The sequence below is a fragment of the Chrysochloris asiatica genome, unplaced genomic scaffold, assembly GCF_000296735.1.
Source record: "Chrysochloris asiatica unplaced genomic scaffold, ChrAsi1.0 scaffold00378, whole genome shotgun sequence".
Taxonomy (NCBI): domain Eukaryota; kingdom Metazoa; phylum Chordata; class Mammalia; order Afrosoricida; family Chrysochloridae; genus Chrysochloris; species Chrysochloris asiatica.
Window position 1 is genome coordinate 789,645 of NW_006408896.1, and position 10,732 is coordinate 800,376.

Below are 10,732 nucleotides of genomic sequence, written 5' to 3' on the forward strand. Positions count from 1 at the left end.
GCGCCATATTAGGTAGGACTCCTCATATATATTTGCTGTTGTGTAATCCCTGTATAGGGATTCCACGGAGCAGCTGGTGGGTTTGAAATGCTGACCTTGTGGTTAGCAGTCCAGTGTTTATCCTCTAGCACCACACCAGTGTACCTATATGTAGTTGTTGGTACTATAAGACAGACACTGAACTGCTGACCATGAGGCTGGAGGTACAAATCCACCTGCTGCTTGGAACTGTATACAGGGTCACTAAAGTTGAAATACACTTCACCGCATTTAACAGCAACCAATGGAAATAGACCGAGGGATTGAGATACTTGGAATCTTGTCTCCGCCTGGGGGTAGGGATGCGACCTAGACCATCTGCCTTTTCTCTGCTGTGCCAATTTCTACATTTCCTCTTGATGGGCACGTGTCAGTTCTAATTTTTTCTATAACGAACTACACAGCTACAAGGATCTTGGAGTTGGGCTTCCTCTCTGTACATACATCAATGTTTTTCGGAGGCGGGAGAAGATACAATAGCAAGTATTAAACAAGAGCTACAGTGTAGCAGGCACTTCAGAGACTTTTCATGAATGAATTCATTTAGTTCTCACAGAAACCCTAGGGGAGAGTTCACTATTATTGTTTCCATTTCACAGATGAGGCAAGGACGCACAGAGAAGTTAAGTAACTTGCCCAAGGTCACACAGCTAGTAAGTAGAGATACCTGGGTTCTGGGGCATGCATGTTTTCCAGGAAGAATTGTTTATTTTAATAAAAGAATTACGGGTCCTTGGTTTAAAAGAGCCAGAAAGTACCAAATGACAAAAGGGGCCTTGCCCACGGTGTTCTGCAAAGATGCTGGGGAAGGGGTGGTGCTGGGATGGAGGGTGGGGAATGAAGGGACAGAGGAGCCTGGAACCCCTTGCTCCAGGCTGTCAGAGGCCAGGTGTGGGTTCTGAGGCTGGGGGCAGGTCAGTCTTAGGGTATGACTCGTTTCACCTTTGCCTTCTAGAAAACCTTGATACCAGCTTGCAGCTGAGGGTGTCTTGGTGAGTGAGGGTTACAGTCTCAAGAACGGGTTGCGGTTGCTTTCCACATCCTTGTGGTGGCCCTAGGCCCTGACCACACACCTCCAGCTGCCCTTCCTCTGGGGAGAGACACTGAGGAGCACTGGTTTCTGGAACGTTGTTGTTAGGGGCCCTCGCCCCTTAGGATTTCCTGGCATATCACTTGTGAAGTTTCTGGTTAGCAGCTTGGTACTTCACCTTGGTGCCCCCAGAACTCCTTTCTCTGGACCGTTAGGGCTGGGTACCAGGCAGCGTACCACCCATGCGGGTCCTCAACCACCCTCTACTAGCGTCTCCATGGGTCCTGAGAAATGAAGGTGCTAGTCCAAACGTTTTTCCCGGCTTACTGCTGTGGGCTAATATGCAGCTTCTTGGAAGTGACCTCCAGCCAGGAAGGCGTCTGTCTGATGCTCCTGAGGAAATCCCCATAGCCCAGTGAGCGGTGGTCCAGAGCTGTCTTCAAAACAGGAAGTGCCCGCTGCCCGCCTATTCCAGGAACACTGGTGGCAGGAAGCCCCCCTGGCTGTGCCTGGCGTCTCCCTGTCACCAGTCTGGTGGGCCACCTTTTGCTCCTGAGCTTCTGAACCCGCCAGCTAATTCACCTGAGGTCTCTTTGTCCCAGTGTGGCCCTATCTCTCCATGCTAAGGCCAGCACAGGGAGTGCTTGTCCAGACTCAGAGGGTATCCTGGGGCAAGGAGTCCAGACTGGGATCAGCTCCAAGGTCTCTGTGCCACCCTAGGAGCAGGTCAGGCACTTTTCTGCCACACATAGGATTAACTGAGCACCTACTTACTGTGCAGTTCCTGGGTGGGGGACAGGGCTGAGTTGCAGGGCTCAGCCCTTCCATGCAATGTGACTCCTTGTGGGAGCGGAGAAAGACACAGGTATTGGGTGCTCTTAGGCCCCCCTCTGTGGTTAGGGGTGTGGCACATGGGACCCACAGTCCACTCCAACTCTTTCTTATAGGGGAGCTAGAAATAAAAGATTTCCCCCCAATTGGCCTGAGTCCTGGGGTGGCGCTTGGGCTAATGTGTCAGACTGCAAAGCCTTTTGAACTGCAAGGTCAGTGGTTCAAGCTCACCAGCTGCTCCTTGGAAACCCTATACAGGGTCACTATGAGTCAGAATCGACTCGATGGCACTTAACGACAACAACTCCAATTGGCTGATCCTGGGCTCAAAGCAGTGGTGTGGGGGACTGGGGAGGCCCGGCCTCATGGTCCAGATCCAAGGCCCCCACAGTCCAATTCCAATTCGAGGCCCCTCTGCTGGGGAATCGCAGGTTCCCAACCCTGATCTTAGGCCCAGGGATCCAAGCAACTCTGCCTTGAGCAGTTCCGCCCAGCCCCGCCCCCGCCCAGCCCCCTCCCGCCCTCGCTTCCTCCCTGGGCCCGGGGAACATTCCATTCATTCCCTGCTCACCGCGGCCGGGCCGGGGCCTAAGAGCAGCAGCCAGTGAGCGGGGCCCAGAGTGGGGCCAGGGCCAGGCGTGCAGGGAACAGGCTCCACGGGCAGTGGCCTCCCTGGGCAGCAACGCAGAGACCTGGGTGAGTGAGACCGGCCAAGCTTGGGGGTTCTGGGCTGGTGCAGGTTTCCTGGGACACTGCCCAGCCCCAGCCGGAGTCTCTGGGTGGACTTTGGCCTCTCTCTAGTGAGCCCCAGGAGGAGCTGAGAGCCACAGGATCCTGGCTCTGGGGGACAGAGTAGGGGCAGAGAAAGGGGCCTGTGGGTGGCCCAGAAGAATGGGGCCAAGACCCCTCACCCCATACCTTTCTTGTAGTGGTGTTCCTGTACTGGGGTCGGAGCCTCCCCTTCTTCCACCTCCCATCCCCTACATGGGACGCTGTGGGCAGAGTCTGGGGCCCCCTCAGCCCTGGGGGCTTGGTCAGCTTTTCCTGGCTTTGACTAAAGCTGCCATTTTCTCTCCAATCTGACTCTCCATCTTGATCACCTGGACCCTTCCAGGTAGCCAAGGGGTCTGCTGCCCACTGCACCCTCTCCAGTCCAGACTGTCCAGCTCCCAGGAGGACCCCTGCTGGATGTGTCCCAACTAGCTCCCAGGACAAGAGGGTGGGTAAGTGCAAAGGTGACAGAGATCTCTCCATGCACAACTTGTGGGGACTTCTTCCGTGGCATTAGACAGACCGCAGCCTTCCTGGGTAGAGGCCATAGATCACTTCCAAGCTGTGCAGGGTTGTACGTTCTCAAATGGTTTGCTCCTGCAGAGTCAGAACAGAGGGATGCAGGAGGTGGGTGAGCAACCAGGAGCTTCCTGGTGGCCCCAGCAAAGAAGGAAACATGCTTACAACACCTGCCAGTCCCCCAAAAGGGAAAATCCCTATGTTTTCCTGGAGGAGATGAAAAAATAAGCAGGATGGAGGTGGGGGCAGTCAAAGGAGTGAAGAGTTGCAGTGGTCAGCAGGAACCATGTGGTGGGTTGGTAAGATCTTTGTCTACACCAGCTATATGCCTCAGTTTCTTCTCCTGAAAAGTGGGTGGTAACACTAGTGACTCTCCTTCAGTGGGTGTGGGCTCAAAGGAGAAAGTCCACGGGGAGTATCCAGGACAGGTTTGGCCTGGGCAAGTCTACATAGATGTTGGTGGCCACTGCCAGGTATGCCCAGGTGTGACCTGGGTGGAGTGACTGGTTTCCTAGTATTTGTGTTTGGAGCCTGTTGTTTCTACATTTAAAGAGTTTAAAAGGGTGAATAGGAACGTTCTGGGACATGCTTAAGAGGCCTTGAAGAGTGCAGGATTGAGACCAGAGCTGAGCTAGCTCGTGGAGTATGTCCAGAGCATGGAGGTCTTCGTACACATGTGGAGGGGACAGCGCAGTGCCGGGGGTGCCTAGGACTCCTGACAGGGACGGAACAAGGTCCGGAGCGTGATAGTCCGCTGGTTCTACCAGCGATACGGGGGTGCTGGTTCAGGTGGAATGAGGACTAGAGGCAGAACGGGATCCTTCCTAGCTCCTGGTGCCCCTGGGTTAGAGAGGAGGCGCATGTGTTTGTATCACTGCATGGGGTAGACCTTTGCCCCAGCCTCGGCCTCAGCAGCTCCCCCATGCACATGTCCCTGGGGTGTGAACACACACAGGGACATATGCACACAGACCCGGGTCTCCCCTGGAACTTCCTGTTGGGTACTTGGATGATGAGAGGGCTGTGTGTGCTGCTCAGGGAAGTGGACTAGGTAGCCGCAGCTGTGGTCAGTGTGCTCGGGTGGGCAGCTATAAATAGCGTGTGTGCCAAGCTCCACTGGCTCTGTCTCCAGGCTGCTTCTCAGCTGCAGTTTCACTTTGATCTGTTTGCCTCTGACTCCCTCAGGTGTGGGGATCACCTGTATGGATACACAGGGAGTATTGGTTTGGGGGCTGGTAGTCTGGGGTCAGTACCATGGACCTCCTGCAGGCTCTTGGGGTCATGGGGGAGTACCTGGGAGACTTCTAGAGGAAGCAATCAGGTGCCTTGGGGTGGAGTGGGCTGGGCCTTCAGCAAGTAGAAGCCACAGCACAATCCTTCCCAGGGTGGTCCTTGACCCTGGCCATAGGTTAGACTGTAGGTTAAACTTTTTCTTAGAGAGTTGGGAATGGGTGTGTGCAGTTAGATGTGGCGGGGCATCATGCTAGGTGACCATGGCCCTCTGTGGCCTGTGTTCCAGAGACTCCTCCATGGGGCTGGGCTCCCCTGACTCCTCTCTCCCACAGGGTAATGGCGCTGTGGCTCTGGGCCCTGACGCTCCTGGGCTTGGCAGGCACATGCACAGGTCTGCGTCCCTGGAAGCCTGACTTCCAAAGCCAGTCGGAGCTGAACCACTTGGTTGTGGACAACACAACAGGTGGGGTGTACCTGGGGGCAGTGAACACGCTCTACCAACTGACCGCCGACCTGAAGCTGGTGCAGCAGGTGACCACGGGCCCGGCGCTGGACAACAAGAAGTGCACTCCACCCATCGAAAAGAGCCAATGTCAGGAGGCTGTGCTCACCAGCAACGTGAACCAGCTGCTGCTGCTAGACACACTCGAGGGCCGCGTGGTCGAGTGCGGCAGCCTCTTCAAAGGCATCTGCACCCTGCGCTCACTCAGCAATATCTCCCTGCGCCTCTTCTACGAGGACAGCAGCGGCGAGAAGTCCTTCGTGGCCAGCAATGATGAGTCTGTGGCAACCGTGGGACTGGTGAGCTCCACGGGCCCTGAAGGCCAGCGTGTGCTCTTTGTGGGCAAAGGCAACGGTCCACATGACAACGGCATCATCATCAGCACCCGCCTGCTGGACCGCACGGAGGGCAGGGAGGCCTTCGAGGCCTACACGGACCAGGCCACCTACAAGGCTGCCTACCTGTCCACCAACACACAGCAGTTTGTGGCCATCTTCGAGGATGGTCGCTACGTCTTCTTCATCTTCAACCAGCAGGATAAGCACCCAGCCCGGAACCGCACACTGCTGGCACGCATGTGCAAGGATGACCCCTCCTACTACTCCTACCTGGAGATGGACCTGGAGTGTCGGGACCCCGGTGACCCCCAGACCCCCACCTTCGGGACCTGCCTGGCAGCCTCTGTGGACCCAGGCCGGGCACTCTATGCTGTCTTCAGCCGGGATGGCAGGAGTGGAGGTGGTGGGGGTTTCCAGGCCAGCCTCTGCGTGTTCCTGTTGGACGAGATCTACGCCAAGATGGAGGCCAATCGCAACGCTTGCTACACAGGCGCCCGCGACGTGGGACGCAACCCTTTCTACAAGGCCTTCCACGGCGACATACAATGTGGTGGCCACTCGCACGTATGTGGGGGGTGGGGTGTCAGCGAGCGTGAGTGTGCAGGTGTGTCCATGTCCCCTGTGGAATGCTGTCCATGTGCAGGGTCAGTGTGAGCTAGTGAGTGGTCAGTGCAGCTTGACTGCTGTGAGCTTGTACAAGTGGGGGTGCCCACTTCTCCCTGGGGCTTCCTTCAGTTTATCTGTCCAGGCGTCCCCTCTGCCCTCACGCTGGCCATGGGGCAAGCATCTGTGAGCAGTTGGAGACCAGTTCAGCTCCTGTGGGTGTTTGACCCCTGGGGGTGTGGGAGGGGCCTCCGGGATATAGGGCAAGGAGGGCTATACATACTGCCCTTGATGTCGGGCTCTGTAGGTCGCCAGTCAGACCTTCCCCTGTGGCTCGGAGCACCTTCCCTACCCGCTGGGCAGCCGAGAGGGACTAACCGCCACGGCCGTGCTGCAGCGGGGTGGCTTGAACCTGACAGCTGTGACGGTGACCTCCGAGGACAGTCACACCATCGCCTTCCTGGGCACCTCTGATGGCAGGATCCTCAAGGTGAGGCAGAGCCAGGAGGGACATGGGGAAGGTTCTGGAAGGCAGTCTGTCAGAACCACAAGACTCATGCCCTCCTCTCACCAGGTGTATCTCACCCCAAACCACACCTCCGTGGAGTATGGCTCTATTCTTGTAGAGCTCAACAAGAGGATCAAGCAAGACTTGGCATTGTCCACAGACCTGACCAGTGTGTACGCCATGACTCAGGATAAGGTAGGCTAGAGGTGGCCCAGAGCGGGCAAGGAGGCCGTGGGAGGGGGGCGGACTCTGGGCTTCGGTGGCCCAGCCACGTCCCTGGAGCAGGACTGGGCAGCTGGGCGGGTTTCTGGGTGGTTCTGTAGCACCGCCCATGTCTCTGTAACTTTGTCTGTCTGTCTGTCCTGTGTCTTGACTGCGTCTCTCTCTCTCTGGCTCTGCCTCCGCCTTGTTCTGAGGAAGGGATCTGGGTCAGTGCTGTGCGTGGGCCTCCCCCAGGGGTGGAAGGGCAGGGAGAAGGGACCCTGTACGTTCTCGGAGGTTTCTTAGAGAGGGTAGAGGCGGGCCAATTGGTGCTGGTTTTCCTGGGAGGCGCATTTGGTAGGCACAGGAGCCCCTCAAGCTGGCTTTGGGGGCACCCAGGATATGCAAGAGCCTATATCACTTGGAGAGTCAGAGGGCTTGGGGGGCACAGAAGGGCCCATGGCCAGGACCCCCAGCTTCTCTGGACCAGACCTGTCTGAGTCCGCTCCCTTCCCATAGGTGTTCCAGCTCCCTGTGCAGGAGTGCCTGAGTTACCCCACCTGTGCACAGTGTCGCGACTCGCAGGACCCCTACTGTGGCTGGTGTGTCGTGGACGGACGGTGAGCTTCTGGGTCCCAGCCTGGGATGGGTGGGTACTGCGCTTGTAGGGGTATCTGGTGATACAACCCTGCCCCCAGAGTCTGGGGAGAACAAGACCCCACCCTGGGGGCTGAGGGATGCTTCGGCTGAGCCTGTTGTGCTCCCCGCCCCCCATCACCTCACCCAGATGCACCAGGAAAGCCAACTGTTCTCGAGCCAAGGAGACTGGCCACTGGCTTTGGAGCCGGGACAATGCCTGCATGACCATCACCAGTGCCCAGCCACAAAACATGAGCCGTCGGGCGCAGGGCGAGGTGCGTGTTGGCGGGGGGCATACAGCGGAGCGGCTCCCCCAGCCCTGCTGCTGTCCAGGCACTGAGGGGGAGGTGACCCGTGAACATGGCTTGTTCTTTTGTCCCTGCCGGGCAGACCAGGCCCTTTCCCAGGAGTTGCTGGGGTGACAGATGTGAGGGATCTTGTTTTGGGTGAAGGCAGAGCTATGTTCTAGAGGCTCCCTTGTCCACGCAGGTGGGAGGGGGTGTCCAATGAGCCTCTGCTCCTCCCAGGTGCAGCTGACGGTCAGCCCCCTCCCTACCCTGAGAGAGGAGGACAAGCTGCTCTGCCACTTTGGTGACTCGCCACCGCATCTCACCCGTGTGGAGGGAGACATGGTCTTCTGCAACTCCCCAAGCGTCATTCCCAGCACGCCAGCTGGCCAGGGTGAGCCTCTGTCAGCACACCTGGGGGCAGCACAAGGGCCTCCTTGCTCTGGGAGGTTGGACTCTGGCAGGCACAATGGGGCTGCCCCTCCCCTCCAGGCCATGGGGTAGGATCCCTGGTCTGAGCCCGGTGTTCGGTGCTCCTGTGCCTGACTTTCTGTACTCCAGCCAGGGCCCTGAGATGGCAGGACGCTCCCCAGAGGCTGAATGTGGGCCGGGGAAGGCAGGGGCAGGGCCTGGCAGTGACGTGAGCAGGGACCCCGCAGGCTCTGTGCCCAGACACATAGGAGGCAAGGCCCTCAGCAGCTACAGGGACAGAGAGAGGCTCAGACAGCCCTAAGCCCTGGGGAGAAATGGGAGCCTCGCTCTGGGACCCTATGATCTGATTGTGGGGTATGGGCAGAGGGCCAGATCTGATCGTGGGGTGTGGGCAGAGGGCCCAGATCTGATCGTGGGGGTGTGGGCAGAGGCCCAGATCTAATCGTGGGGGGCCCAGCTGGGTTAGAATGAAGGGTGGTGGTAGGGAATAGAAAGGCCAGAGTTGGCTGTGGGGGACCCAGCTGAGACTAGGGGCTGAGGGCCAGAGCTGATTGTTAGGGGGTGTCAGGACTGGTAGTGGGGGATCCAGCTGGACTAGCGCAAGGAGAGCAGCAGTAGTGGGGGGTAGGGAGGCCAGAGCTGGAAATGAGGGCCCAGCGGGGACACCAGTGTTAAGCCTTGGTCTCTGATCCAATGAGAGGAGAAGGGCTGGGAAGGGGGGCCCTCTCTGGGCACGTCCTGCTTGTGGCCACAGCCTCCCGCATTTACTGTTTTCCCAGATCATGTGACCGTGAATCTCCAGCTGCGTCTCCAAAACGGTGACATCTTCCTCACTTCCCACCCGTACCCCTTCTACGACTGCCACGAAGCGATGCATTTAGTGGAGAACCTTCCGTGAGTGCTGCCCACCATCCCCCCTGTGGCCGCCCCTCCCCCACACCCCTCCCCCCAGGTGCACCTCCTGTACCCGCAGCCCGCCCGCACCCCTCACGCCGCCTCCCCATAGGTGCATCTCCTGCACCAGCAACCGCTGGACTTGTCAGTGGGACCTCATGTACCACTCATGCCAGGAGGCCTCACCCAACCCCGAGGAGCGCATCGTCCGCGCCCACATGGTGAGCCGAGGGACAGCGAGTGTCTTGGCCGCGGTGCTCAGCTGCCGCCTGACCACCACTGACTGACCTCCCTGTCCCCCAGGAGGAGAATTGCCCCCAGTTCCTGAACCCCAGCCCCCTGGTCATCCCCATGAACCACGAGACAGATGTGACCTTTCAGGGCAGGAACCTGGACACGGTGAAGGTAGGTAAGAAGTGTGACCTAGTTGGGGTCACTCTCCCTGACACTGAAGTTGGGGTGCCTGGCCATGCCCCTCCTCCTTGGCTCAGGGCCTGGATAGTCAGGCGCTTGTAGGCAGAGGGGAGTGGGAGGGGACACACTAGGGACTGAGTGGGCCAAGGTCAACAGGAGTGTGGGGTGGAGCTGGGACAACAGGGGGCTTGGAGAGAACCAAGGCCAGAGAGGCGGGTGAAGGTGTGGACCATATTTGGGGTGCCCTGGGTCATCCATGAGGAGACGTCGGCTGGGTCTCAGAGTGGGGTGTGTCTGTCCCGTACATGTGTGTGGCACAGTGGGTGGGCCTTGGAGGAAAGAAACCTGACATGCTGTCCCCACAGAGCACCTCCCTGTATGTGGGGAGCGACCTGCTCAACTTCAAGGAGCTAGTGAGCATGCAGCAGCCAGGAACCTTCTCCTTCCGAACCCCAAAGGTATGCTCCCCAGGAAGCCCTGAGCACCCACTCCCGCATAGCCTCTCCTGGGTCCCTCAGCTGCCCCAGGGGACCACACAGCATTGCTGTCTCTCTGGGTAATCCAGTATGCACGACCATCTGAACTGCTGTCTGGTTCCCAAGGTTGGGGGTCCCAGTGGGTGGGGCTATGAACACAGTATGTCTCTGCCTGCCTGCCTCCCTCCAGCTGTCCCATGACACAAACGAGACGCTGCCCCTTCACCTGTATGTCAAGTCCTACAGCAAGAATATTGACAGCAAACTGCAAGGTGCTGGCCGGTGGGCGGGCTGGGGAGGGGCTGATGGACAAGGCCTGGGCAGGCTGGCAGGCCACACTGGCCACTGACCTCTGCTTGTTCCTCTTCCCCAGTGACTCTGTACAACTGCTCCTTTGGCCGAAGCGACTGCAGCTTGTGCCTGGCCGCCGACCCTGCCTACAAGTGTGTGTGGTGCGGCGCACACAGCAAGTGTGTGTACCAGGCTCTGTGCAGCAATGCCACTGCTGAGTGCCCGCCTCCCGTGATCACTAGGGTGAGCCCAACAGAGCCTGTCCTGAGTCCTCTACCCAACCCTTCCTGCCCAAGGGCCGCCAGTCAGCTTGCTCTGCCGATTCCAGATCCAGCCCCAGACAGGCCCACTGGGAGGGGGCGTTCGCATCACCATCTTTGGGTCGAATTTGGGCATCAAGGCAGATGATGTTAAGAGGGTGACTGTGGCCGGCCGGAACTGCACCTTCGAGCCAGAACGGTATTCTGTGTCCACCCGGTGAGTGACTGAGGTGGTTTATGGGTCTCCTGGGTATCTCTTCCACCGTGGGGAGCTCAGGGCTAGATAACTGGACAGATGTGGGGGAGGCTGTGGCTTCAACCTGCATGAGTTCCACCACATACAGGGCACCAGCATGGGATGGCCAGGCCTGGGAGGCTCAGGGAGGAGCTACTGTCTGCGAGGCTGGGGGGACCTGGGGGAGGAACTGCCATCTGCATGGGTGGGGGGACCTGGGGGAGGAACT

At 58.5% G+C, this 10,732-nt stretch overlaps 1 protein-coding gene across 1 annotated transcript in view; it reads left to right on the forward strand.

Annotated features, from left to right (window-relative positions):
* Nucleotides 1-4,759: 4,759 nt before the first annotated feature.
* The window catches only part of PLXNB2 (plexin B2), a 13,919-nt gene continuing 7,946 nt past the window's right edge, over nucleotides 4,760-10,732 (forward strand). The window contains exons 1-13 of the mRNA XM_006876392.1: nucleotides 4,760-5,827; nucleotides 6,174-6,356; nucleotides 6,441-6,569; nucleotides 7,095-7,195; nucleotides 7,363-7,489; nucleotides 7,742-7,895; nucleotides 8,713-8,827; nucleotides 8,940-9,048; nucleotides 9,131-9,232; nucleotides 9,607-9,699; nucleotides 9,908-9,989; nucleotides 10,091-10,251; nucleotides 10,337-10,485. Of these exons, the coding sequence (XP_006876454.1) occupies nucleotides 4,760-5,827; nucleotides 6,174-6,356; nucleotides 6,441-6,569; nucleotides 7,095-7,195; nucleotides 7,363-7,489; nucleotides 7,742-7,895; nucleotides 8,713-8,827; nucleotides 8,940-9,048; nucleotides 9,131-9,232; nucleotides 9,607-9,699; nucleotides 9,908-9,989; nucleotides 10,091-10,251; nucleotides 10,337-10,485 (2,573 nt within the window). The remainder of the gene's footprint in view (nucleotides 5,828-6,173; nucleotides 6,357-6,440; nucleotides 6,570-7,094; nucleotides 7,196-7,362; nucleotides 7,490-7,741; nucleotides 7,896-8,712; nucleotides 8,828-8,939; nucleotides 9,049-9,130; nucleotides 9,233-9,606; nucleotides 9,700-9,907; nucleotides 9,990-10,090; nucleotides 10,252-10,336; nucleotides 10,486-10,732) is intronic.